General features: G+C 49.3%; 1 protein-coding gene across 3 annotated transcripts in view; it reads left to right on the plus strand.

The window, feature by feature from the left end:
• Positions 1-27,767, plus strand: part of Ramp1 (receptor activity modifying protein 1) — a 43,852-nt gene that overhangs the window by 6,714 nt on the left and 9,371 nt on the right. The window contains exons 2-4 of one of the 3 annotated variants that reach the window (XM_021166279.2): positions 10,413-10,551; positions 18,916-18,994; positions 19,988-20,380. In XM_021166279.2, the coding sequence (XP_021021938.1) occupies positions 10,413-10,551; positions 18,916-18,994; positions 19,988-20,035 (266 nt within the window). In that variant the 3' untranslated portion in view covers positions 20,036-20,380. Of the gene's footprint in view, positions 1-10,412; positions 10,552-18,915; positions 18,995-19,987; positions 20,381-27,767 lie in introns of those variants that run through there. The other 2 variants (XM_021166285.2, XM_021166275.2) reach the window with 2 other exon arrangements.

The raw sequence follows: 27,767 nt of genomic DNA on the forward strand, positions 1-27,767 counted from the left end.
CAGGAACTGGTTCAGGGGACAGGGAGGAGTGCTGCTTTACGGACTTGCTCTCCAGGGCTTGCATGAACTATTTTCTTATGACTCTTAGGATCAACAACTCGGGGATAGCCTTGCCCACAATAAGCTAGCACTTCCACATCGATTAGGAAATCAGGAAAATGCCCCACAGGCTTGTCTGTAGGTGACTCTGGTAAAGCATTTTCTCACTTGAGGTTCCCTCTTCTCCAGTGGCTCTGACTTGTGTCAAGTTGACATCAAACTAGCCAACACTGCCAACAGTTCACCCCTGGGACAAAATACTTGACAAAATCAACTGAACAGAGTAGGGGGTTATTCTGGCTCAGGTTCCTAGAGGTTCTAGTCTGTGGTCACTTGGTTGTCTTATCTCTGGACTGTGGTAGGCAGAGGATGGCTGCAGGAAAACGTGATTACACATAGCTTCCCAGCTCACGACAGAAAGGAGGCCAAAGGGGGTGTAGAGGAAAGGAGCCAGGGACAGAATCTAGCCTCTCAGAATCTACTCCCTTCAACGTTACAATTACCTCCCAAGAGTCTATTAAAATACAACCCCAAGAGCCAAAAGCCCCGCCTTGGAACTGTAGTGCTGGGCCTTCAGCATCCATCATCAGGATATTCTGTGTCCAAACTCCAGCACAGAGATTAAGGGAGCGCCTTTGTTCTCTAGTCTGAGGCATTTCAGGATAGCATGTCCTCTGTCTGTAAAGCTCTAAGTCCATTGCATGGCTAGGAGTTCCGTGTAGGCTATGGTACATCTCTAACTCCTTCCATATTTGTGGGGATCTTCTTGGTCCAGTCTTGTGAGCTGGTGTTTTTATGTTTCAGGACCAGGACAGAGGGACATCGCCTGATGTTCTTTGTGCCTTTCCCTCTGAAGAGTCAGTGCTGGAGAGCAGCTGGTCAGTTTTCTTTGACTGCCGTATCCACTTGTGCGAGTGAGCGTGCTCAGTCCTCAGCTTGGCAGAATTCTGCAAGGTTTCGTCTGTCTTGTGCCTGCTGTTGATATCTTTAGACTTTTCTGTTTGCGGTTTTAGTTCCTCTTTGGCACAGAGAGTAAATAGATTTTAAAGTCCCATTGGTGAAGGATCCCAGACAGTCACTACTGCTTTTTATTACACCATGGTTGGGACAACAGATCTGCCATGACTCCCCACATAGAATGACCTTCAGATGACTCCTGAGCCTGGCACATTGACTTTTGTGACTGGCCATGAGCCACTCAGTCCACAACACAGTTTTCTGTTGATTCTAGCCATTTGACGAAAACCCTCAACCACCATCTTTAAAAAGCCGTTTTTCCAAATGCTTTCTATGTCAAAGAGGAAATAGGAAACCACAAACAGAAAAATTCTGAAGATACTGACAGCAGGCACAAGACAGACAAAAACTTAACACAATTCAGCCAAGCAGGGGACTGAGGGAGCAGGCTCTCTCACACAAGTGGATAAGGTGTTCCTTGTGTTAGGTTAAGAGCCTAAGTCCTCTGTGTCCTTGTTCATGTCACCTAAGTCCTCTGTGACCTTGTTCATGTCACCTAAGTCCTCTGTGTCCTTGTTCATGTCACCTAAGTCCTCTGTGTCCTTGTTCATGTCACCTAAGTCCCCTGTGTCCTTGTTCATGTCACCTGTGTAGATCTGTGCACTTGATAGACCTCACACTTGGGAGATATCCACTCTTTCTCTCCATAGCCTTGTGTGCAGGAGACAGATAAGCCCTGCCAGTCACTGCTGCAGATTACTTAGAGTACTGCCTCCTCTTCCCACACGTTGCTTTTGACATTTTATTCTTAATTGTGCTTGTCTTAGTCACAGCTCTTTAGAGGAGCAGAACAGGAGGAGTGAATACATACTGTGAAAGGGGACTTGCTAGATTGATGTGCTCCACGTGGGTTGAGTAGTGCAGCAACAGCTGACTACATACTGAAGAAACCAAGAACCTGATAGCTACTTAGTTCACAAGGCTGGGTGCCTCAACGGTCCCAGTCTGGTAGTGAAGGCCTAGGCAATCCCCAGAGAGCCCCTGGTCTTCAGTCCACAGTAGAAAGTCAAAGAAACTGGAGGCTGATGTCCATGAGAGATGGCGATCAGGGAGGAGGCAGCAGCAGCAGCAGCAGCAGCAGCAGCGTAGATGCACACACCAGCAAGAAGGGAAGGCAGGTGAGCAAGAAGTGGCTTTCCTGAGGATCTCTTTGTATCTGGGCCACAGCTGGAAGGCATTGCTCACTCTGAGGGGAGACTTTTCTTTCCCCAGTTTATCCCTTTCAGAAAAAAAAAAAATCCCCACACAGACCTGCCTGGAAGCATGTCTCTTAGTCGATTTCACATCCAGTCAGGTTACTAACCTAAAGGACATCTGGAGTTCACTTTCAAGTGTACAGTTAAGTGTGCAAAGAACATTCATGGAGTGGAGTCTTCAGCCTAGCTACATCCAGAATGCCTTGGGCTCTGTTCTCATTAAACACTGACGCCCTCCTCCTTCATCTCCCAACCCCTGGCAGCCACCACCCCATGCACTATCTAGATGTTAGCTTCAGTGGTGCCTTATGGAATCGGAACCTGTGGAGTTTACTTTCCGCATGTGTTTTCAAGATTAATCGAATTTACAGTGTGAGTCAAGTTTTCCTTCTTGTGAAGGTCAAAGAGGCCTCCACTGTATGGACATATCACTTCCAGATTATTTCTCCATCCAGGGAGATGTGGAGCAGTTTCTTGGTTCCCTCTGGTCATGTGGTGTGCAAACACCTCTTTGGGTCCCCGCCTCTTTCAGTTCCCTATGATATTCACTTAGAAGGGTTGCTGCATGCTGCATCACCGCATGGTGATTCTATCTTGGATTCTTTTAGGAGCCACCGTGCTGTTTTCCACCACAGCCTCGCCACCTCACACTTGTGTCTATGGCGCACAGAACCTCCTCCTCACCAGCAAGCGTTATTTTCTGGGTTGGCTGCTATGAACAGCATCGCATCCATTACTCTGTGGGTGGAACCGCACTTTGTCAGGGACCATGTTATGATCTATCACTTTTAAGTCTTAGATTGCTGGAACTAAGCACTGCTCATCATTGGGGTGTTCTGGAGTCCCTTGATTGTGGTTCTCCTTTGAATCTCTTTGAAAGGTTTTTCACGTTTGTAATTAAAATAGAATTATATCACATTGCCCCTTTCCTTTCCTCCCTCCAGTCCCTCTCAGGTCTCCTCCCTCTAACCCCTTTCAGGTCTATCTTAAATCCATAGGGTTTTTTTCTTTATTATTGTTACATGTGTGTGTGTGTGTGTGTGTGTGGTTTATGTACAAGTGTGCACAATTATGTAAGTACAACCTACTGAGTTTGATATTGCTGTTTATGTATGTATATGGTTTTTGGAAGGACCACTTTGTATTAGAGAACCAGGAAGGGGCTCATCCCTGGGAGAAGGCTAACTCTCCTTCTCCTGGCAGCATTGAGACCCAGGTAGCATCTGACATTTCCAAGAACTGGGAGGACACATTGCATTTGCTTGCCTGGGTCTAGTGACCTTGGGCTGGCTACTCCCTATCATCTAGGCTCCTCACCAGAATGAAGGTAGCACAGGGTCACATCCCTTGGGACAGTTGTGAGGATGCTGCCCCCATGCAGAGCCTGGTGGGACCTGGGGCACTGTCAGCGGTCTCTGGGAATTGTTTGCTTTTCTGGTTTTAAGACATGTTTGGGAGCTGGACACGGTGGCACACACTGTTAATCTCAGCACTCAGAAGGCAGGGGCAGGTGGATCTCAGTGAGTTCAAGGCCAGCCTGGTCTACAGAGTGAGTTCCAGGACAGCCAGGACTACACAGAGAAACCCTGTCTCAGAAAAACAAACAAACAAATAAACAAACAGAAGAACTGCACTTGGGGTTTTGTTTTCTGTTTCCCATTGTTTGCTACTTGTAGAAGACATCCTGTCCATTTGTCCATCCTGTCCATCTGTCCTCCTTTTCTTCCTTTCACGTTTCAAATTTTGGCACTTTTTGTTTTGTTTTGGTTTGGTCGATTTTGTTTTTTGTATGTATTCCTTTCTCTTTTTAAATTTTCTTTCTTTTTTGACACAGGGATAGGATTTTGATTGTTGGTGTACAGGGAGGCTACTGAGTTGTGTGTTGCTTTTGTTTCCTGGTGCCTTGCTGAACGGATGGGTAAGATCTAGGAGTTTTCTTGGGGAGTCCTCTGAGTCTTTAAGTACGGGTCTATGTCAGCTGCAAATAGGGATGCTCAGACTTCTCCTTTCCTGTTTGTATCTTTGTTTCTTTCTCTTATCGCCCTCTCTATGAGTGTAAGTGCTATAGTGAACAGGAGCAACAGGAAGGGCCCCTCAAGGGGCAATTGTGTTGTGTGCAGTGTCTGGTCGCTGGGAAGCATGCCAAGCATCCTCTGCTCTCCACACACACAGCCACTGCATACGTGAATACATCTCTGTGTGTGTGTGTGTGTGTGTGTGTGCCTGCTTTGGACACATGCATCTTCGTGTGTCATGTGTATATACACACAGGCAGATACAGGAAAAAGAAGAGTGAGCATAATGCTCACTTGCCTTATTCTGCTATTGGAGGAAATGCTTTCGCTTTCCCTGTCTATAGTTTTCTGTATACAGCCTTTGTCATTTGTCACATTACAATCTACTCCTTATGTTCTTAGTTCCCTCATGAAGCGACCCTGAGCTTTCTCAAAGGCCTTTTCCACATCTACAGAGGTGATCAGGTGATTTCTGTCCTACAGTGTGTTTCTTTTCTCTTTCCTTTTTTAAATATTTATTTATTTATTTTATATGAGTACACTATAGCTGTCTTCAGAAATGCCAGAAGAAGGCATTGAATCCCATTACAGATGGTTGCGAGCCACCATGTGGTTGCTGGGAATTGAACTTGCTGAGCCATCATCTCTCTGGCACCCCTAAAGAGTGTTTCTATGTTGTGTTACAGTCCTTGGTTTCATATGCTGAAGCAACTGTGTAGCCCCTGGTTACCTTGGTCATGACTCACCTTGGTCTTGGTGTGTGCTTGAATTCTATATATAGGTATTTGATTGACCATTTTCATGTCTATGCTCACCAGGGAAAGTGGACTAATAGTCTTTTTTTTTTTTTTTTTTGAGCAGGCCTCACTATGTAGCCTTTGTTGGCCTGGAGCTCACAGAAATCCACCTTCCTCTGCCTCCTCTAGTCTAGTCAGACTAGAGGTTGAACATATCAGCTGGTCTACAGGGCAGGTATATAAAAGTGTGTTCTTCAGTTCGAATGATTGTGTAGTTTCTGCGATTGGTTTTGTTACTTATTTCTAGTTTTATTTCACTGTGGTCCCATAAGACACTAGAAAATTCCCGACTCTTTTACATTTGTCTCTTTTACATTTGTTAAGGCATGCTTTGTGGCCTAGAAGGTGGTCTAATCTTGAGACAGACCCTTGGCTGCCAAGATGTACATTTTACCTCCTCTACTAGGTAAAAGGTTCCAGACAGAGCTTTAAAAAACAAAAACAAACAAACAAACAAAAATAACTGGGGTGCCACCATTAGTGTCAAACAATGAAAACCCTTTGTTCTCCTAGGACTGTGTAGGATGAGCTGTAGGGATTTCAGAGTCACCCACACAGACAGAATATGCCCTGAAGACCTGGTGTGGGGGGAGAGATGGTGCAGAGGATTGTTCTCGGCTTGCCCTCATGTTCTCAGGATGTCCTTGCTCTCTTCACCTCAAGTTCCTTTGTGGGAGCCATCTGTCACTGATGTAGTGGCGTGCAAATGCTGCTCCCAGGTGCCTGGTTACTTCTGGGCATTGCTGTGATGTGTCAGGGACCATCATCTGCTAGGTCTGCCCTAGAGTCTCAGAGCTTCTGAGAACAGAGGTTCCCCTAGGAACCCCCTGTGGGTTACTGCTACCTGAGAAGTCCTGAGCCCACATCTCCAGAGCGTCTGTGGTAAGCACGCTCAGGATGGTGGCCAGCACTAGCACTCTGATGTCATCCAGGCATGATGGCTTCTCTCTGTGTGTAATGCTATGTGTGCTCAGTTGAGGCATTTTCCAGTAGTAGAGAGAAGGAGCAGAGGAGCGATGCTGAATTCTGAAGTTATGCACAGCCGAGGGGCACGCCTGTCCTGACAGGCAGCTGAGACAGCAGCATTGTCTCCGTCTAGGTTTCAGAAGGCAGCAGTCCCCAGTGGTTACATTTGCCTGCAAACAGTGTCGGCCTTTTGATCCCAAAGCTTAAAGTTTGAGGCGGTTTTACTGTTTGTTGTTGCTTCTTCTTTATGAGAGATTAGGACGCTCTTTCAATTACAAAATGAAACTACTCTCCGCCTGCGGAGCTGCCCATGGCCCCAATCCAGAGGGGGCTCTACACTCTCCAAGGCAGGAAGGGATGAGTGTACGAGTCTAGCAGAAGAAAAATGGGGCTGAGCATAGCAGGTCTCCCCCTTGGGAGGTGGAGGGGTGATCTGAGAAGAATGGGAGGTACAAGGACCAGGTCAGGTAGGGTCAGCTCTCCAGCTAGACCAGGGAGGCCCAAAGACTATCCAGGAGATCTTTGTCTTGGCAGAATGCTGGGTGGAGTGGGGCTGGGGGGGGGAGCATTCCCCTGGAAGTGTGGAGGGGACACGATTGGTCCTTCTGGCCCCCAGCCTCCTAGTGCCCTTTTCGTTGGGGACCATCTCTCCACAGAGGCAGCACAGTCTCTCCTGTGTACTGGCTCTGCAGGACAGGAGTGTATCTCCTGATCCCCCTCCCTGGCCCCTTCACAGGGGACTTGGAGACACCAGATCTCTTTAGCTGATCCTTGGTGCCAACATCAGCACACACCGGGTTCTAATGCATGGCACCCAGAACCTTCCCTGAGGCACCCCCTTCTCTGCTCTAAAACTGACTCTTCCAGAACAGAAAGGAAGGCCAAGTCACTCTTGATCCTCTCCATTGCCTGGCCAGTACCTTGCACCAGCGTTGACCCCAGGTACCCTGGCTTCCTTTCCTAGCTGTGTTTCCTGGCAGTGGTGTGTAGGTATCTCAGACATTTGGTGAAAATGTATGTGCCACTCTGCTGCGTGCCAGGGACAACTGCCCCTGTGAGTCAGAAAGCAGTGGGAGGTGAAAGCAGGGCAAATGTGGTTAAAAAAAAAAAAGCCTTTGCCCCCTCACCCTGAGCACCCCGGATGTGGCTGTGTCTATGTCTGTGGAGGGTGTGCTGTCTTCCTGCAGCTATGGGCAGCTGGAGGAGGACAGCTTGGGGCACGGAGTTCATGAAAGGGGGAGTCATTTGAGGTACAAGGCAGGTCTGGGTGCCAGGAGCCATAAAGTATAGGGGATAAATGGAGAGAGGACCCTTGACACTCACACGAGGTCTCATCCCAGCTTCTGGAGCTTGCTGTACAGTTGAGGCTTCCTGTCTACCACAGGAAGGGTTCCACGGGGGATCCTGGTGGGACAGGGGTGGTGTTACCCTTTCCCCAGTCTCCACTGTGGCTGACATGATCCTCAAGTGTGCACTGCTGGCTCCGAGGTCCCCAGGTGTGCTCACTGTACTCTTGTGGCCTGAGCATCCATATACTGGCTGCTTCATGAGTTCAAGTGCAATTCAAGTACTTGCTGGGGAGCAGGGGTGGTGCCTTGCTGTCCTCTGTGTTTCCTAGGGCTCTAGGTTGGGCCCAGAAAACTTCCAGCAGCCCCTCCATGGCCCCTCAAGAGCAGAGGTCTCTCACTGAAGACTGTGGAGTGCCTCCCAAGAGCGATTTCCATCTGTCAGCCTTTCCCTTAGACAGGTCTCCACTCACAACGGCTACTCCTTAGCTTTTCCTAAAGTCCCCAGGTCTCAGCGTTGTTCTCAGGACTCTGGTGTGTACCAGCACCTAGCTCCCTTCCTCACCAGCCCCAACTCAGAGTTGTGGCCATCTCTGTGCCAAGCCTACCATCCTGACACAACCTCCTTCAACCTCTTCCTGAGTGGCTAGCCTCCCAGGGTATCCTACCCTATCCAGTCTCGACCTATTGATTAGTGATGCCTGTGGGGAGTCTCAGACTGGCTGGCACTAGCCTGGTGGCATGTCTGCCTGCAGTGAGAGCAAGCTCAGGTTTGCAGAGCTCTGCCACCAGGCCTCACGTGGCTCCACATGCTGCTGGGAACAGGGCTCCGGTGTGCTATTTGGCTTTTTATTTTTAATTAAACATAGGGCTTCAGTTTCACTGCTTTGGCCTCACTGTCAAGATGCATGCTCCAGGGTCTGTTATTACCATACAAGAATGGTCCCACATCCAACTCCCTGCCAGGGAATTCACTTTGGTGAAGTTTTGCTCTGTGCCATACTGCCCTGGCTTCAGAAACACTGATTCTAGCCATGCTGGGTACCCTGTCCAGACTCAGGCAGTCCTATGCCAGCCCTTTTCCCTAGACCATGGTGGGCCAAGCACATGAATGTGGAGATCACTTTCTAGGGGATGCTCCAGTTTCTGCTGCATAGCTGGGCTTCAGCCCTCATGGATATCTCCTGTCCCCTGGGGTCCATCTGTCCTGGTCAGGCAGCTGATGGCTCTGTTCTTATGATCAGGACCCTTTCTCCTCCTATTCTCCACCCAACTTGAAACCTCTGGCTCTCTGTGAGCTACTCAGTGCCTCTGCTGTGTCCATGGCCTTAGTATCCGGGTCTGGGCTGGCAGATGCCAGATCTGTATCCTTCTAATGGTCCACCCAGTAATGTCTCCTTCCTGGCAGTACTGTGGGTGGCACTGGGTGGTACCTTTGTTCCCCACCCTCTCTATGCTCCTCAGCTCTTCCTTACCTGCCCCACCATGACAACTTCAAAGGACAGGCCTTGCCCTTTGACTTCACTCCAAGCTTCTCTGGGGTCTTATCTCAAGCCAGCACCAGAGCTACATCTTGGGCTATGAGAGCCAGGACCAAATTCAGCTCTGGTCTGCACCACCTCTGGCACTGACACTTGAACTCTTTTCTCATGTGAGGCCTCGGTTTTCTCATCAGTAAATAGATAGTTATGATAGGACCACCCTTCAGTAGAACATGATGGAGCCAACAGTTCTGAAGAGCCCAGCTCTGGCTCCCCTGTGCTGTCTGGAGCCTATGGGCCCTGCATCTCCAACCTCTCCAGACCATGTTCCTGAGCCAGGGACCTGGGCTCAGTCCTTGGGTCACTCTGCCCATTGCTGCAGTGGGCTCCCTGGTCCCCAGAGCAGTGAGGAACAACTTGATATTCTCATGAGACAGGATGCTAAACAAGACTAGGCTTTCCCCTATCCCTCTTCTAAGGACCAGCAAGGATCCCACAGTGCCCCATGCAGATCCCTGTACTGAGCCTCTTCTAGGAATAAGGACTAGGCTGGTGAATAGAGCTGGACCCCATCAGGAGAAGATGCCCAGTGAGGTCTAGGAGAGGGATGGATGGGGGCTAAGCAGCCAGACTCTGAGCAAAGGATGTGTAGGATGACTGTACCCTTAGCTTCCCCTCACAGAGGTGAGGATGGACTTTCCACCCAAAGAGATCAGGCAGACATGAGGACAGGAACCAGAGAAAGAAGCCCTCTCTACCAGCTCACATCAACCACAGCTAGCATTCCGCTCCGGGGAAATAGGTCACCTTCGAGTTTGTGCAATGTGGAGCTTCGGGGATTATTTTTGATCTCGTATTTTCATCAGAGGAAAGACACAGTTCATATTGCAATTCGCCAGCTTGGTTTAGGGTTGCTAAACACCCAGGCACAGGTAATATGCCCAGGGCTGGGTAATGTGGTACACCTCTAGGTGCTAAATTAACAAGGTGGGCCAGGACGGTCTCCTGCAATCCACCCTGGAGCTGCAGTAGTTCCTCCTGTCATGTTTAGATCACTACCTGACTCAGGTCAGCCCTTGTTTGGAAGTCGGCAGGCCTAGGCTCAATCCCAGCCAGTTGTGCCTGAGGCCTGCTGCCTTTTCAAAGCACAGTGGTTAGCTAGTTTTGGTTATCAACCTGACACAGCATAGAATTACCTGAGAAGGGGATCTCTTCTACACTGGGTTGGCCTGTGGGCATGCCTGTGGGAGGTTGTCTTAACTCCACTGTGGGCAGCACCATTCCCTAGGCAGAGGGTCCACAACTGTGTCAGAATGGAGAAACTGAGTAGAGCACAAGCAAATGAACACATATGCATTCACCTTTCCCTGCTCTTGTCTGTGGATGCCGTGTGACCACCTGTGTTAAGTTCCTTCCTCCCTGAGTTGCTTTTTTCACAACAAAATGAAACTCAGACAGGTGTTATCTCCTGATCACACAGACACACATTTCTGGGGCCCTGAGATGGGCTGGAATGGAGGCGGGGAGCAATGGGAGAGGCTACCAGAGGCAATGAGAGAGAGCCAGTAGGTAACAGCCCCTGTATGGGTTTTTTTGTTTGTTTGTTTTTTTACAGCTTACCATCTCTTCATGGTCACTGCCTGCCAGGACCCTGACTATGGGACTCTCATCCAGGAGCTGTGCCTCAGCCGCTTCAAGGAGAACATGGAGACTATCGGGAAGAAACTATGGTGTGACTGGGGAAAGACCATAGGGTGAGTCCTGTCAGGAGAGAAGGAAGCTGGGAGACATGCCCCCTCCTTTATATTGGGGCATCAGGCCACTGGGTCTGGGGAAAAGCCAGAGTCTAAAGGGACAGGATGGAGGGGAGAGGGAGTCTCAGTCATTGGCAGATGTTTATGAGCGTGTAGGTGGGAGGAGCTGTGTCTTCCATGGCTGTCCAGGTAGCCATGGGTGCCAGGGGAGCAGGAGATGAAGGGTTCAGATTAGATATCCATATAGCAACCAAGTGTAGGCACCTGGGATGGTTGAGCCCCATTCAGTGTCTGAACCCTGAGTGACTGTCTTGTGACAGAAGCCAGGCCTTCAGGGATCTCCCTGCTGGCTCCTTCCATCCTGCTGTCAAGCCAGAGCTCCTTCCCAACTCTCTGCCCAGCCCACCCTGCTCAGGCCTCAGAACTGCTGGGGCAGGCTGTCACTGAAAGGGTGGCCCACAGCTCCACCGAGGGTGGCACCCACTGGACCTTTCTCCCATGAGACCTAGTCTTTCAACCCAGAGGCCCTCCCTTCTTCCTAAGGCAGTGTTTTCTCACTGTCTCTCAGGCTCTAGGGACCCACAACAGGCTTGGGGGTTCTCCCTGGTAGAGCCCTTCCACCAGCAGGAGCAAGGCTCAAAGCTTAGCCTGTCCAAGACAAATGTTCTAGGCTTCGTTTCTACTTCATTGTGAGGGGTTGGGAGCATCATGGAGTTACAGAGAGTGGGTGGGTAAATGCATATGTGTGTGTGTATGTGTGTGTGAGTGTGAATACATGAATGTTTGTATGCCTGTATATATATGTGTGTGTGTTCATGTATGTGTGCATATGTGTGAATGTGTGTGCAAGTGTATGTATGAGTGTGTGTGTGTGTGTGTGTGTGTGTGCTGTCAGCTTCATCTGGGGTTAGAGTGTTACAGAAGCTCTCAGACAAAAATTGTTCAAGAGAAGAACATTAGAGATGAAGAGAGTCTTTGACTCTTAGCCATGGAACAGATAAAAAGGATCAGCTCCTTCAGCCCAGGGAGTCAGGAAAGGAATGTCAACAAAGAGAGAGACTGATATGATAAGGGGTGGGGATGCTCATGTCGTTTCTGGGAACCAGCAAGCTGTTCTAGAAACTCAGATAACCCTGATGCTGATGCTGCCGCCGCCTCCTCCTCCTCCTCTCCCTCCTCCTCCTCCTCTTTCTTCTTTACCTCGACTTTCCTAGCTTCTAGTCAGGGTAGCCTCAAAAGGGCAGTCAACAGCCAGGCAAATCTCGGTTAAGTTCACGCTGTACCATGGCCTGGACAAAATGCTTTTCAAATGATCTGCATACCATCCATGTGTAGAGCTAAGAGGAAATTGACCCAGCGTTGGAGACAGCAAAGGAGACAGATGCAATATGAAGGCAGAGAAGCCAAGCCTCCTTTCCAGACCCAGACCCTTGACATCTACAGGTCATGGGAAGTCAGTGTTGTCATCAGAAGCCCCTCGTGTTCCTGGGAAGTCACCTAGGCAGCAGTTACCACCAACACAGCAGAGCAGCCATTTTCAGCTGAGCTCAGGGGAACTGTGTGGTCTCCAAACTGTACATCTAGCCAGCTACAAGCCAGGGAAGTTCAGAGGTCTATCTAGACTTTTCTCTGGTAGCACAAGGAAGAGATTCACAGTGAATGGGCTGTGACCCAGCTCTTATGAGCTGCCTGGTGTCTGAATGGATTTTGAGAGTGACTGAGGAACAGTTCACAGAACGAGGTTTTCCTCCATCACCATGCACAGCACATAGTAGGTGTGCAAACTTGATGCCCTGTGATAACCAGCACTTTCTTCTAGTGCCAGAGAGAAACAAGAGGGAGTCCTGAGGACCCATGGTGGAGAAGAGGAAGAGGACAGGAAGGTTCCCTTGGGAGGATCTCCACAGGGCAAAGGGGAAGCCAGTATCATTCACAAAGAGCATGGGTGGTGATGTTCCAAGGCATGGGACTCGCCTGGGCTCCTGCTGAAGGTCGGGCGCGTCCTGTGGGACGATAAAGCTCTCGTGTGAGCACCAGAAGCTCCCTGGGAGAGGGTGAGGCCCACTTTTCCTTGTGAGCTTGGGTTCAGACTTACCTCACCCCTCAGGCCCCTCTTGCCCCTTCTCTCTTGCTAAGTGAGGTCAGTGGCCTTGTCCTTCCCTGCCCTCTGGGGGCAGAGCCTTTACCACAGCAGAGTCTATGGTCCCCACACACTTGTTAGAGACAGTCTTTAAAATGAAAAAAATAGTTTTATTTTTATTTATTTATTGCTGTGATAAAATAACCTGACAAAAAAGCAACTTAGGGAGAGAGGGGCTTATTCTGCCTACAGTTCCAGGTTACAGGGATCAGTACGGGAAGTCTTGGCCCTGTCAGATCCAGTCAGAGCGGGGAGAAATGGACACATTCATGCCCACTTGCTTGCTTGTGCTCGACTCAATTTTTTCCACTCATACAATTCAGGACCTCCTGCCTAGAGAATAATGCCACTCACAGTGGGTGGGGTATTCCTACATCAATTAACAACCTAGATAATGCCCTCCTGCCCCCCCACACACACACACACTTCATCCAACCTGATCTGGACAAGGCCTCAGTTAAGACTCTGTTCCCAGGTGATTCTAGGTTGTGTGAGGTTGACAGTTAAAACCAATCATCATGGGGGCTGGAGAGATGGCTCAGCAGTTAAGAAGTCCTGAGTTCAGTTCCCAGCAACCACATGGTGGCTCACAACCGTCTGTAATAGGGTCTGGTGCCCTCTTCTGGTGTGTCTGAAGAGAGCAATGGTGGTGAACTCATATGTATAAAATAAATAAATCGATCTTTAAAAAACAACAACAAGCAATCATCACCGCACAAGATGCCTGAACCCCTGCACCCGCCCCCAGACAAACCACACAGGGTACAGTGGGGGCCAGTCGGGGTTCTCATCCAACCTCTCCTTACTCTGCCCTACCGAGCTGCTTGGAGACATCTGGCCTCCTCTGCTAAGCTGAGGAATGAATCCGAAGTTGGAAAAGGAGAAGGGACAGGTTGTTAAAATCAGAACAGCCTGTTCTTAGGGCTAATTGGCTTTCAGCCTCAGCTGAGCAGTTTGTATTTAAATGCAAGTTTCATTTATTAGGATCCAGGGAAGACACAGTAGGGCCCTGAGGGAAAGCACTCACCGCCTGCCCCCATAGCTCAGTGACTGTTCGCCTGGGCAGAATGACAGCAAGGTGAAGACTGGCAAGATGGTGGGCGTGGACAGGGCGGCACAAAGATGCTCTGAAGAACAAGAGACCATTGGCTGTAGATGTGAAATGAGGAATGGTTAGCACCAGGCCGAGGAGAGGTGACCACAGTCAGAGCCTCCAGGTTGCACAGCAGGGAGGGTCCACATCACACAGCACCTCAGCAGGTCATCTCCGGCCAGCAAGCTCCAGGTCTATGCCCTAGTCACATCGCTGCCTTCCTCTCTGGGTCCTGTGAGCCCATTGCATTCCGTGGTGATAGGAAGCTAAATTGCAGGTGGAACAGAACACAGGAGCCCGGCGGCCATAATGTGGAGAGAGCATCCTGGATTACCCAGGTGGACAGGGTTAATTCACAGCTCCCTGAGTTCGTTCAGGTCCTTGCATTGCAGGACTTTCAGATTGGCCTTTGCTCTTTGACACAGTTGGTCCTCATCTGAACACTTCCTTGACTTCCCACATTTATCTTTTAAGTCCCAGGCTGGTAATCAGCCACTTCTCCAATGAGGCCCCATTGCTTCTATCAGGGTAGGAAATTTAGGAACTCAGATACGCATATTAGAGTCTAGGCATATACAACCCCATATTATGCAAATGCATACATACATGTGTGTACACATTCAGACACTGGATTACATGGAACCAGTATAACCACACAGAGTTAGAAAAAAAAACATGGGTAGGCCCTCCTTATAGGGACTTTAAGAACTGGCTTATGAGGTTGGAGAGTTGGCTCAGTGGGTAAAAGTGCTTGCTGGGCAAGTGTTAGGGCCTGATTTTGGATTTCCAGGGCCTCTCTAACACACACACACACACACACACACACAGAGAGAGAGAGAGATCTGTACACACCTGTAACCACAGTGGTGAAAGAAACAGAGACAGGGAACTTGCTAGGGTTTGCTGGCTACTGACTTAGCTGTTAGAAAAAACAGGCTCAGAACTGGAGGGCTTGAGGGATGGTGCATGGTTAAGAGCACTTGTTCTTCTTGAGGGTTCAGACGCACCACATCCACTCAGAGCTGCCTGTAATTCCAGCCTCAGGGGATCTGACATCTTTTTTGGCCTCCTCTGAGACCCATACACATGTGTCACATGCACACATGAAAGAATTGGCCTTCACAGTTGGAGAATTTGGCAGACTCTGCGGGACAGGCAGCAGACTGAGAATCTAATCAATAGGGCTTGCATATCAGTGGGTTCTTAAGTCTCAGGATTGAATTTCTTCCATGGACCCGGTAAGGCCCATTCACCTCCCATTCTCTTGATGGTATATGCTACACCCTCTCTCCAAATTCCCCCAACAGTATCCAGACTAGTGTTTGATTTTCTAAATGGGTCCCAGGCCTGGCCGTGTGGATACACTGGGTGAAGTTAGAGCTCTCTCCTGCCCTCCACCCTTTTCCTCGTTCTCTATTCCCACTCACTTCCTGTGGTGAATGTCTCATTGCCCGGCAACATGCATTAAAAAAAAAAAAAAAAAAAAAAAAAACCTCAGATTTGTCACTCTTCCTCATGTCTGAGTTCAACACTGGCTTTTCTTTGGGCTTCTATAGTCCTGCTGTGTTGCAGCTACACCCATGCCAGGTTGGAGCACATCCCTACATATAGGAAGAAGGAATCAAATTGTATCTTTTCCCTGATTGTTCCACTTATCACAAAGTCTGTCTTCCACCCTAACCGTCTAGAGGACACAGAGACTGGACTGGGAGAATTGGGATGATTTCAAACCAGCCAGATTTGATTTTTGCATGCTCATGGTATGCAGCAATTTTGAATTTTGTTTTTTGATGTTCAAGTCCAAGCTGACATGGAACATCCTACATAGGCCTGGCTGGCCTTGAACTTGTGGCCATCCTCTCAGCTCTGCCCTGAGTGCTGCAATGGATACCTAGCAAGGTGTGTAACAAGGGCACCCGAGAGCCTGGTCCTCACACTGGCCCAGGACTCCATAGCCGCCCTCCACGTTGACTGTGACCCCCACAGCTCTGCTTCTCACCTGTTTTCTCCTGGGGTGGGGATCTGTCAGGATGCTTGTTGGAAGAGAGGCTCAAGATTACCCAGAGTCCTTGAGGGCAGCACAGGGCATCTCTGGGTCAGCAGCACCCAGCAAGAACCTGCAAAGTGCATGACCTCGCCGTGTGCTGGGCTGAAACCTGTCATTACTAGAGTTATCTCATTAAACCACAGTCCTGGTCTGCTAATGGAAACATAATGTCATCTGGTGTATTAACTAGGAATCTTATCTAACTGTGGAAGGTAGGAAGAACATGGAAAAAAGTGTCATGGGAAACTCCCTACCACCTCACTGCAGGTATTGGGAGAGAGAGAAGGCAGAAACCACAGAAGGATCTGGAAGTTTCCAGATCCAGCTAGAAAGTAGATGCTTTGTCTCTTTCTAGCCTACTTTAACATTTTTATTTTTTCATTAGTATTGTGTGTGGAGCAAATATGCCACAACCCATTTATAGAGATCAGAGGTCAACTTTCTGGAATTGGTTCTCTCTTTCTACCTTTTGGGTCCCCAGTAATTGAACTCAGGTCATCAGGTTTGGTAGCAAGTACCTTCACCCATTGAGCCAGCTTGTCTGCCCTAACCTAATTTTTAAACTAGTACATAAAAACATACAGGGATTGTACACACCAGATGGGGACCGTGTGACACTGGATATACATGCACTTTGTGCAATGTTTAAAGTCAGGTTAAACATCCTGTTACAAACATTTATCCTTACAGTAAGAACATTCAAAACCGCTCCTCCCTCTCTTTAAACAGTACTGTGGGTACTACTCTCTCTGTGTCTCTTGTCTCTGTCTCTCTGTCTGTCTGTCTCTGTCTCTCGTCTCTCTCTGCAACCTCAGGCCAGCTTTCCTTGTTCCTCTCAGTTACTTAACTCCAACCTCTCCCAATTCCTCCCCACCCTGTCTGCCCACTATTCCAGCATGAGCCCCTGTTCTCATCTGTCTTGTTGGCCAGTGTGTTTGATCCTATGTATATGTGACGCCCCGTGTTTCTCTTTCTGTGCCTGGCTTCCCTCACTAAAGAATTCATTTCTGTCCCTGTCAAAAATGGACAGTGCTTACTTCTTTCTGACGGCTAAATAGTGTCCAGTTGTGTGTGTGTGTGTGTGTGTGTGAGAGAGAGAGAGAGAGAGAGAGAGAGAGAGAGAGAGATGATGATGATGATGATGATGCATTTACTCAGTCATCCAGTGATGGACAGTTAGCCTCTCTCTGCTTCTCCTCTGCTGTGATCAGTGTTTCAGAGAACATGTGAGCACAAGTGAACCTCATTTCTATATAACTAAGAAATAGAACGACTGGACTATATGGTACTGTTGTCAATTTTTTCAAAGACACTGGCTGGTTTCCCACCTCACGAGAAATGCTAAGTTGGTGTCCTGTTTTGCTTTCTGTTGCTATAATAAAGAGCAAAACCGAAAACAACCCAGAGAGGAAAGAGTTTATTTCAGTTTATAGCATACAGTCCATCATCCAGGGAAGTTAGGACAGAAACTCAACCAAGTCCAAAACCTGGAAGCAGGAACTGAAGCAAGGGCCATGGCAGATTGGTTTGCCCTCTCGTGGCTTTCTCAATTTGCTTTCTTATGCCTCCTAGGTCCTCCTGCCCAGGTTGGCACCACCCACAATGGCCTGGGTCCCCTATCAATCACTAATCAAGAGAATTTCCCCCACAGGCTTGCCTATGGGCAGATCTGATGGAGACATTTTCTCAGTTAAGGTTCTGTCTTCCCAGATGACCTAGTTTCAAACTGACAAAAGAGCCAAGCAGCACAGTTGGCTAACAGCTTCAGGCTCTGAGATGTCAACTTAGGCAGGAGAAAGATGTTAAAGACAGACAGATGCCAATCTAGACAGGGCCGCCACCACATGTCTCAGTCACCAGAATTTACTGGCACCCCAGGGCACTGTTTACCTTCTTGTCCCACAAGGCTTCTGCTCTCTGCATTAATCCATTAGTGTTTGTAAATGCAGGCTCCATCTGCCCCTACCTCCTAGTATCTTACATTGTCCTGCATTCTAGGGGCCCAGTTCTCTAAGGACTTGTCAGGGTCTGTGAGGCTGAGGATCCAAGGCTGCTTCCCAGAGCTGTAGCTTTAACTTGCTGACCTCAGTCTGAGCCACGAAGACTCTCTGAGGAGCTGTGGAGTTATGGGTAGGGCTTCCTGGGACCCCAGGAGTAAAGGTGGCCATGCCATTGGTTAACCAAATGACAAATGTCTAAGACCTGCCGTGCAAGGTTACCCAGAATCCTGTGATCCGAGTAGGAACTAATAATTGATTTAGGCAGGGTGCGATGACCCCTTTGTCTTGATTAGGTCTAATGGCTGCCCTGCTATGGCTGGAACACACAGCCTCCTTTGTGTGTCCAGGGCAAAAGTTGAGGCAGGAAACTCTCTCAGCTTCTAGTGGTCTGGAGGAGGCACCTATGTTTGGAAGTTCAACAGGAACCAAGAGCAAAGCTGCTTCTTAGATTTCCAAAGGTTCTAAAATAGCAGGCAGGCACAAGCGTCTCCCAGTGCATATTTGCTTGCCTGCTTCACAGACTAGTGGGGTATACTTTCCCCCTACACTCTATAGGGCAGCCATGTTGCCAGGAGCCTGGCACAGAAGGCAACTTACTGGCCTGCATCCCCCTACCCTGCCACCGTGGGGCTACCTCATTTACCATGGGCATGTACCCACAGAGGCACCCACCCTGGAACTTGTTGTGTACCAAGTGAGTCCTGAGGTCACACTTGTCCAGAGCCTGGTGGCTATGGGGCTGATGACCTCAAGTGTGATGGTAGGAAACTGGAAGGGCTTCCTGGCCTAGTAGGACCAATGGCTGGGTACCCTTGGAGGTCAAGTGTTTCAGGATCTAAAGCAGGTACTGCATGGGCCAAGGCTACTCCCTGCCCACCACCATACACTCTTACTTCCCTTTAGCAAGTAAAGGTCACGGAAAAACCCTTACCTGCCTCCAAGGTGACAGCTGTAGAAATAGCTGATGGTATGGTACAGAGCAAAACCCCAAGCTGAGGTCAGCTACTCACAGTCTGCCCACCCAGAGCCATCTTAGCAACTGCTGCTCTATTCCACACACTGAAGGAACTGTCTTCATTTTGAGAGTTTGCAGGAAGCAGTTTCGGGCTGCAATGGCATTTCAGTTGGGATCAGCTGGCTGCACACTGAATGCCTGCCCCAAAGTAAGTCCCATCAAAGATTCTCAGAACTAAAGGTCTGTGGAGCCAGCCTGCTTGGATAGGTTGGCAGGGGCAGGGGTGGGGGGTAGCGGGCTATTTCCTTCCTCCACCCCCAGGGAGGTTATTGAAGGGGGTGGTAACAGCCACTCCTTTATGTCCAATAACCACTGCATCTTTTTTTTTTACTCCCCTTTGTCCCAATTCCTGGGCATCTTCCTTGTGGGGAATACAGCCAGGGGAGTAGCACCCCAAGGCATGGTGGCCAAGGCATGGTGGCCATTCCTGTGGGCTGTTGTCATTTCCACTTGCCTTGTTTTAAAACCTCAGAGGCAGGATGCTGCCATACAATGTGTTCAAAAGTAAAAGTTCAGACCTGGGACACCACAACAGTCCCTACCATGTGGAAGGCAAGCAGATGGAATGTATCCAGTGATGTAACTGGATACCACTTCCCTGTGGACATATTGTTTCCTGGCCCTGGCCCAGAACGCTCCTGAGCCATCCAGGCTGTGCAGACTGAAATAGCCAGGTACTCACACTGAGCTTCTGAGAGCCTTCTCCAGGGCTGCCTTCTGAGGCTCTGTGGTGAGCGAGAGACGAACACATACACCTGGTGCCGCATCTTGTGTGTCGTGGGGGATAGCTGGGTGGGCAGAGGTCATAGCTAGTGTCCCTCCATGTGCTCTGTCACTCCACCCATCCTCAGGCCAGAATTCAAAATCAACCCAAATCTCCCCCTTCATCCATTACTCGGTGGGCCTTTCTCAGGGGCAGGCAGCATGGAACCTTAGTAATCCTCTGAGCAGCACTCAGTGTGGCACCACACAGCAATGGCCTTCCCTGGGTATATTTTGAAGCTTCATTTTTCTCTTAAGGAACTTTTGGGACTTAAACACTTCACCCAGTGAGCGCCGGTCCCTGAACATAACGATGGGTATTAGAGTCTCCAATTCTAATACATTTAAGAATCATTTTCTGTCTTACTTTTTCTATCAGGGATCTGCATGCACATTCCCACTCTGTTCTGGGCCTGCCACGGTGTGACCTGGTATTGTCAAGGCTACCGCCTAACTCTCATCACAGAATCTCATTGGCTTCAGCTTGGGGTGATGCTTAGCCTCCTACTGACATTGGTAGCCGACATTTCAGCTGCTGGCTGCTGGCTCTCTGATGGTCCTCTGTGTTCCTGTTGTCAGTATTTCTCCTGCACGATTGCTGGGATTCATCTCCATGGTGGATGGCAATGAGTCTCCTTTCAAAGGCATCTATGGGGAGAGGGATGTGTTCTTTGCTCCCTCAGACACTCCACCATTTGTCTTCTTAGGTGTTCCCCCTCTTTCTACACTGTTTCCCCCTATTGTTGAGATATAATATGTTTTCTCTTCTTAAGTGAGACTGTAATATTGATAAGCTATTTTTCACCCAGCCAACCCAGATGTGTGAAACACACACATTTGTATCCTTGTGTTTATTTTCTTGACAATCCATACAAGTTGTGTCCCTCTCCACAAAAGCAGCAATTTCTGATTCCAACCCCCCTTCTCCCTCCCTTCCTCTCTCCCTACATCTCTCTTCCCCCTCCCACTCACTCCTCACTGCCTGCAGTTTTATGTTTTAAAATCCGCCCCTCCCTCTGTCTTCTCTATTTGGTTTGACTGTTTTACTGTGTCTCTCTTGGACAGTCATATCATCGAGTTGGCATCTCATGCTAGCAACCCTGGCTCTCATCTGGCTTTTGTTTGCTTTGCAGATGGGTTGTTAATTTACAAGTGTCTTATTATTTTTTTTAACGCCCTCATTCCCTTCAGTACAGATTCTTAAAATTCAATCTATTATTAGAAATAAGCTGTGCGTTTAAGACATTCACAGAATTCAGATTGCCTAAGGTGCTTCCTGCCACCTTCACGTGACAGCTTGGCAGGGTAACAAGTTTGCATGTTCCCTGAAGTTCCAATTCCTGGGTTCCATTGTTTTTGGTGTCAATGTTAGGTGAGAAGATGGAGCAATTACAGTTGATTGGCTGGCTGGTTGATGGATATGTGGCTGGAAGTCTGACTTTCAGCTTAAAGTGTTGGTGAAACCTTATGATGGTGGCTTCCCTTCAACTATGTGGACATCAGCCCGTGTAGCAACTCTTAGGTCTGGTCTTTGAAGGATGGATAGTGTCCTCACACTGTCAGTCATGGACTCTGCAGATCTAACACCTTCTTCCACCTATTGCTCTTTGCAAGGACTGTGTCCCACCCATCTTTTGATCACATTTACACCCTTTTTTACTCCTGGCCGCTACACTCTCTCTCTGGCTGCATTCTTCCAGAAGGTCTGTTTTTACTTCTGGCCTTTCACTTTGTAAAAAACATTTCCTGGTTGGATGTTGCAATGACTGTCAGCTGACACCATGGTGCCAGGAGCTAACCTTTGCCACTCCCTAGGTCTGAGGATAATTTCCCTCAGCAGACCAGAGTGCCACCATTGCTGTCACATGGAACCAGGCCTGGCCACCTGGAGCATTGACACAGTGGAAGTTCTGCCTGGTCTTTATGACTCCAGGATCCAAGGGGTGGCAGCATTTCAAAAGACTCCTTCCTGGAGACACAGCCAAGTGGGAGGTGCAAGCAGAGCCTGGTGCCTGCATCGAGGCCAATTGTGGATAAAGAACATGGATGGGCACCTGAGTCCCCTTCTGCAGCTGGCCCTGGGTGGGAGTACACCCCCCAAGCCAGGTGAGTCTGAGGCTCTGTAGGTTTTGGTATATAGCAGCTATTCTATGACCCAGGCTTACAACCAGGATGGTTTTGAATAAAGGAGACATTCCTTGAAGCTGTTGGTTTCTCCCTTCCAGTGGGGACAGTAGCTGCCACACCATGCCTAGCATGTTCAAAGGCTGAACAGACAGAGACCTTTGCAGGAGCTGAGGTCCCAGTGTGGCATGGCTATTATCCCGTTTGGAGAGGGTATCCGTTGACAAGTTAGTTAAGGGTCTAAGTATTTGAGAGAAGGCTTTAAGACAAGTGATTGACTCCGCTCAGTAGTTATTTGCTGGGAATGTGACAGGCACGTGGCCAGTGGTGCTGGCCACCAAGGACTAAGCAGGACAGGGCCTTCTTTGTCCTCCTAGAGCTGTATCCCCTTAAAGGAACCCCTGTTCTTCCTTGGGGTCTAACCCAATAGCAGGTAGGAATGGACATCACTCCTAACCAGCATCCAGCATGCCACCAGCCTCCTGCCTGGAACAAGGTCAAGACAGGAAGTTAAAGTACACAGAGAAGCCATAGCCACTGTCCCTTCTTCAGGGAGCTTCAACTTCAAGTCCCTTCCTATTTCTCTCAGCCATAACTTCATCCCTGTCTCATGTCCCAGATTTCAACCAGAGTCAAGGACAGTCCCTCCATCTATCCAATTAGTAAGGTTTCCTGCAGTGACAGCAAGCACCGGGAGGTTCCTGCCTCAATTCTTCCCATTCTCGCTATAGATTGACAACTCTTGATGCACATCCTGTCCCATGTCCTTCACACTGGTCTGGCATCTTACACACCTGACAATGGACGCTTCTTACATCTGTGGTGGCCAATTCGGTGCCAAGTCCTGGGACAAATGATCTCACCTGCTGGCATGTCTCAGTGACCCTTGAACCCTTGAATTAGCAAGAGGCAGAAGGCTGCATCACAAGTAGCATTCAGGGGCATTCCTAGGAAGCCGGGATCCTCAGTGGAGGTTGTCAGTACAAGCTGCTGGCAACCACCTGGACCCATTTAAAGCTGCAAATATGGAGGCTTTGTGAACAGTAACTTGCTATCGCAAAGTCGCATTGAGAGTGGACACTACAGGAGTAGAATGTTCCAGATCCTTCCCTTCTCTAATCCCTTGAAAGAGGTTGGGCTAGGACAGGAGGGCCATACATGGTACAGTGAGTTGGTAACCTGTGTGATGAGTTGTCCCGTGCAGGAGTACAGCAGGGAGGACAGCTCAAGGACACATTCAGGAAGCCCGGCAGATAGGCCCTGTAAGTCTGCTGGCTGCTGGAAGAGTCACAGTTTCTTGGGAAGAAAGGGATGGGGAGAGGCAAGCTTTGGATAGCTGCCTGGAAGCCAGGGTGGAGGGTAGACTGGAGGAGACAGCCCCCTCCTTCCAGCTACCATCGCGTGCTTTGTAAGGACAACAGCAACCCTGGATGGCAGCATCCAAATATAGCATCCCGGCTGTCACGCCTAATCCCAGGCTTGGACAAAGGCATGTCACCAAGAGTGTGGGAGCTGTTGGGCCTTACCCTGTCTGAGTATACCCTACCCCCACTAAGCTGGAGTCAAGGTCAGCGTCTCTTAGTTACACAGAGGGTCCCCATGAGAGGGTCCCTGGAGATCTCTGGTAGATCACACTCAACCCACATGTTCCCTGTGCCTCAGTAGTCAGCCACTGTGCCCTGTGTCCTCAGCCCCCAGGGCTGGGCTCACTGGCATAGAACAAGCCCCCGTCCAGACCCTGATGCCAGCACTGGCAAAGAATTCTGTGACTTTGCCTCGGATGCTTGCTGAATGTTAACACTGCCTCATCTCACAGCCCCAAGAGCTGGTGCCTGACCAGGCCTGTTCTCAGAAGTGGCATTGTGCCCACCCTCCTGGTGGGGCCTCTCCGTGGGGAGCTGGCTTGGCAGCGATGGGCTGCATCTGTGCCAGAGCCAGCTGCATGTGGGGCCAGTGATGGATTTAGAAACTTCTCTTCCTCCCGGCCTGGCAGAGGTGCCCAGACTTCTCTCTGGCCCGGAACCTGAAGAGTGGAAATGGTGGAGAAAGAAGGACAGAGGGACACGGTGCCAGGACAGAGGAGACTTCTCGGGGGAGAGAGGAAGGAGCTGCAGGGATGGGAGATGAAAAGTCTTCTGGCTCATCCAGCTCTGCACTCACCCTCTGTGATCTCTCTATAGGGTTCCTCACCAAGTACCCTGGTCTGTAGGGGGAACACATATGCCCACTGTCACAAGGCTAGCCCACTGTGATAGCAGGGTACCATGGTTTCCTGCCCTCTGAAAAGCAAGCAAGCCTTCAGCTATCTTAGGCATATCATGCATGCACAAGCCAGCCATAAGAGACTGTAACCTAAAGCCTCATTTCATATGCCTTTAGTTAACATGAGGTGTCTATGGTTTCCAAGTGGTGGGGACTTGGTCTGACCTGTCTTGGTCTCAGCAGCCCTCCTGGATCCTGACATCTACCTTGTTCCACATCCCCCATTGCCATGGAACCTGCTTCTCTGCAGGCTGGTCTTGGCTATGGAAGCCTAAGAGGCCATCAAGGTTCAGGAGAGGAGCAAATATTTAAACTACGACCAGCCGTTAGCCAGAGGAGCCCCAGGCCTGGGTTTGGGCTGGAGTGTGTGGCATTATTGTACCACACTCTCCTCCTACAAGTTAGGTCTCAATCCCCAGAAATGTTAAGAACAAATTACAGGCTCTTTGGATTGTAGCAGTCCCCTTGGCTGGGCATTTCTCTCTCTGGGGGCAGTGGAGGCTGTCCTGGGTGCTGCTTGGTGGCACTCCCTCTTAGCTCTGGGACCATTATCCCAGATGGCCATGTAGGAGTGGGGATTCCATCACAGCTCAGCAGTCATGCAGATGACATCACTTGTGGAGATGGATAACAGCAAACTCTGTTAACCGAGCAAGACCAGGGCCCTGTGAAGAAGAGGGACAGCCTTCTCCAAACAATGTGGCCCACAGATGTGTCAAACTGCCCCTCTGAGAAACACATTCCCGATGTCTCCTCACCTCCACCCCCCACCCTCAGATCTTCCTTCTCCTGGGATCAAAGAGAGAGTCCCAGCTCTGACTGTACAGAGTGTGGGCTGCATTTCCCATAGGTTGGTGAGGTGAGGACTCACACCTGCAGACCAGGTGCTCACACAGAAACCCCAGGCTTCCCCAGGGATCCTCTGCCTAGGTCTGAAGGCTGTAGTGAGTGGTGCCCTCTGGTGGGCACTGGAATCTCAGATGCCATTTTTATCATTGTTCTCTGCCTCTTGAGTGCTTGCATGCATTGGGTGGGCATCCACGATGCAGTAGGGAGTCTCCTTCTTGCCACCTAGATCCTCCCAGAATTCCTTCTCCCATCTTTGTTCCAATTTTCGGCTTTGAGAAGAGAGAAGAGATGCCCAGTGGTGGTCAGCGAGTGTCGTGTGCACACGAGTGGGGAAGTGACTTGAGGCTGCAGAGGCTCTATTCCAGGCCTGTAGTGCTGTCGCTGGTTGCTGACCCCAGGGTCTTGGCAACCTCACCCGTGCTGCCATGTCTTGAACAACTCCCTTGTACTGCCTGGGAAATGGCTTTGCTCCAAATGTCAGGAGCTCTGGACAGCATCATCTTAAAATACTCATTTGCCAGCCACATGGTTAATGGAAGACTCAGGCTGGTAGAGCATAGAGACCTCTTAACACTCAGCTCCCCTCTGAGTGGCACAACACAGCCAGGGATCACTTGTGGAGTGTCCTTCTTTTCCCTCCCCCCACCGCACGTCCCAGCGGACCAGCCACTCCGTGCGTGCGACTATCAGAGAGACACAGCTGGCTCAGATCCCACTGGCGCTGCCCACGCTTCCCTAGCCTAGGAAAGTGTGGAAGTGCTTTAGTCCAACAACTAGCAAGGCTCCCTCATACATCTCCCAGAACCCAGGGAAAGGTGCCCTGGTGTCTGCTGCCTCCTATAGCACTGGGCATCTCCCTAGCTTGTCTGAACACCACCAATGAGCTGGGGTGGGCTGCGTTCTCCTGCGCTGGAGTGGAGACCTTCTGTGCAGACTGACTGCCCGGGTAGCCCTAGCTGTTCACTCAGTGTCTGACCGTGCTGGACTGAGCAAGACTTTCTGCAGTCCAGGGAGCAGCCTCTGCCCATGGCAGAAGGTCCCTACCATCTGTTTTGGGGATCTTGAGTTTTGCCACCAAAGGCAGCAATCACCGCCCTGAAGGCCCCTTCCTGGCTGATGGGATGGTTTCAGGCCCCACAAGGAATGGAAGCATGTGCTTGCTGAGGGAAAGGGCGTCTTTATGGGAGAGGAGGTCTCAGAACTAAGTGTGTGCTAGGATGGTGTGCATGCCTAGGAGAGAGGATTGTGAGTTTGATGCCAGCCTGGACTACATAATAAGACTCTGTCTCAGAATAATGATAAGTAGGGGAGGAAGGAGGAGGAGGGAAAGAAGAAGTGACTTTTTATCAAAAGCTTTTCAACATCAAATGGTATTTTCTCTCTTGACAGGTTGAAATGTGGTTTTTTGACAGACTTTAATGTGTTCTGTACAGCTAGATGAAGCTTGTGGGCACTTTGCGGAGGCCTTCTGTGCCTCTCCTTCCTTTTCTTTCTTTCTTTCTTTCTTTCTTTCTTTCTTTCTTTCTTTCTTTCTTTCTTTCTTCCTTCCTTCCTTCCTTCCTTCCTTCCTTCCTTCCTTCCNTCTTTCTTCCTTCCTTCCTTCCTTCCTTCCTTCCTTCCTTCCTTCCTTTCTTTCTTTCTTTCTTTCTTTCTTTCTTTCTTTCTTTCTTTCTCTCTGAGGCAAGGTCTCATAAAGAAGACTGACTAGCTTCACATTTGCAGAGATATACTTGCTCTGTATCTGGACGCTGGGATTAAAGGCGTGCAGCCCTATGCACAGGGCACTGTATATTATTTACATGTTAACTTGCTACTCTAACTTACTGGTTTTATAGTTGATATTTTCTTCTCTCTCTCTCTCTCTCTCTCTCTCTCTCTCTCTCTCTCTCTCTCTCTCTCTCCCTAGATTAGGCTCTTAAGAATCATGCCTATTCCCCCACCTACCCCACCCCCTGTGTAGCCCTGGCTGTCCTGGACCTGTATAGAACAGGGTGGCCTACAGTTGGTGGGACTAAAGTCATGAACCACTTTATTTGGGGAAAGGGAAAGGAATGAGGACCTGGAGAAGGGGTAGAGGTAGACAGAGAGGGAGCAGAGCCATGAGGGCAGAGAAGGAGGGGACAGAAAAGGACAGAAAGAGAAGCTGGCTGGAAACCTGTGAGAACAGAGAGGGATGAAGAGAAAGAAGGGAGAAAGAGCTTTTGAATTTTCCTATCCATGTTATTGTATTTAATGCATCAGTAAGTTCCTTTTTATTGGTTTTAAATACACACACACCCCTCCCACAGGGCAGGAATGCTGGTGGGGAGGGGAGTGCAAGTCCACAGCAAGCATGTGGAGGTCAGAGGTCAGCCTGGTGGTATCTTTCTCTCCCTCCACCTTTCCCATAGGAAGTGGACTCAGGCTGCCAGGTTTGCAGAGCCAAGGGCTTTCCCTGTCTGTCTCACTGGCTCTTTCTTTTTTAAAGTCTTGATTTGGATATTTAGTGATTTTCTTTTATACAAGTTCTCCCTACATAGCCCACACAGACCTCACTGAGTAACTCAGGCTGGCCTCCAACTCCTAGGGAGCCCCCCCTCCCCTATGAAGATGAGAAGATGTGTCTATCTATCAAACCTCCTTCTGTCTTAGCCTTTGGAGTCCTAGGATTACAGGACTCCTGTGTCACCGCTCCTGACTTTTGCTTACTATTATATTAAATAATAATAATAATAATTCACAATTCTACATTTTTCTCAGAATTCATTTTGGAGCTGATTTCATTAGCATTTACATACATGCAAATTTCCATGGCCGCCCTAATGGAGTGTTTTAGCTTGGTGATCCTTGAACTGCTTGTCACCTTTCATTTCTGTAGAGTGCATTCTTTAAAAGTATCCTTCTTTTTTCTTTTCTTTTCTCTTTTCTTTTTTTTTTTTTTTTTT

Source organism: Mus caroli, chromosome 1 (genome assembly GCF_900094665.2).
Source record: "Mus caroli chromosome 1, CAROLI_EIJ_v1.1, whole genome shotgun sequence".
Taxonomy (NCBI): Eukaryota; Metazoa; Chordata; class Mammalia; order Rodentia; family Muridae; genus Mus; species Mus caroli.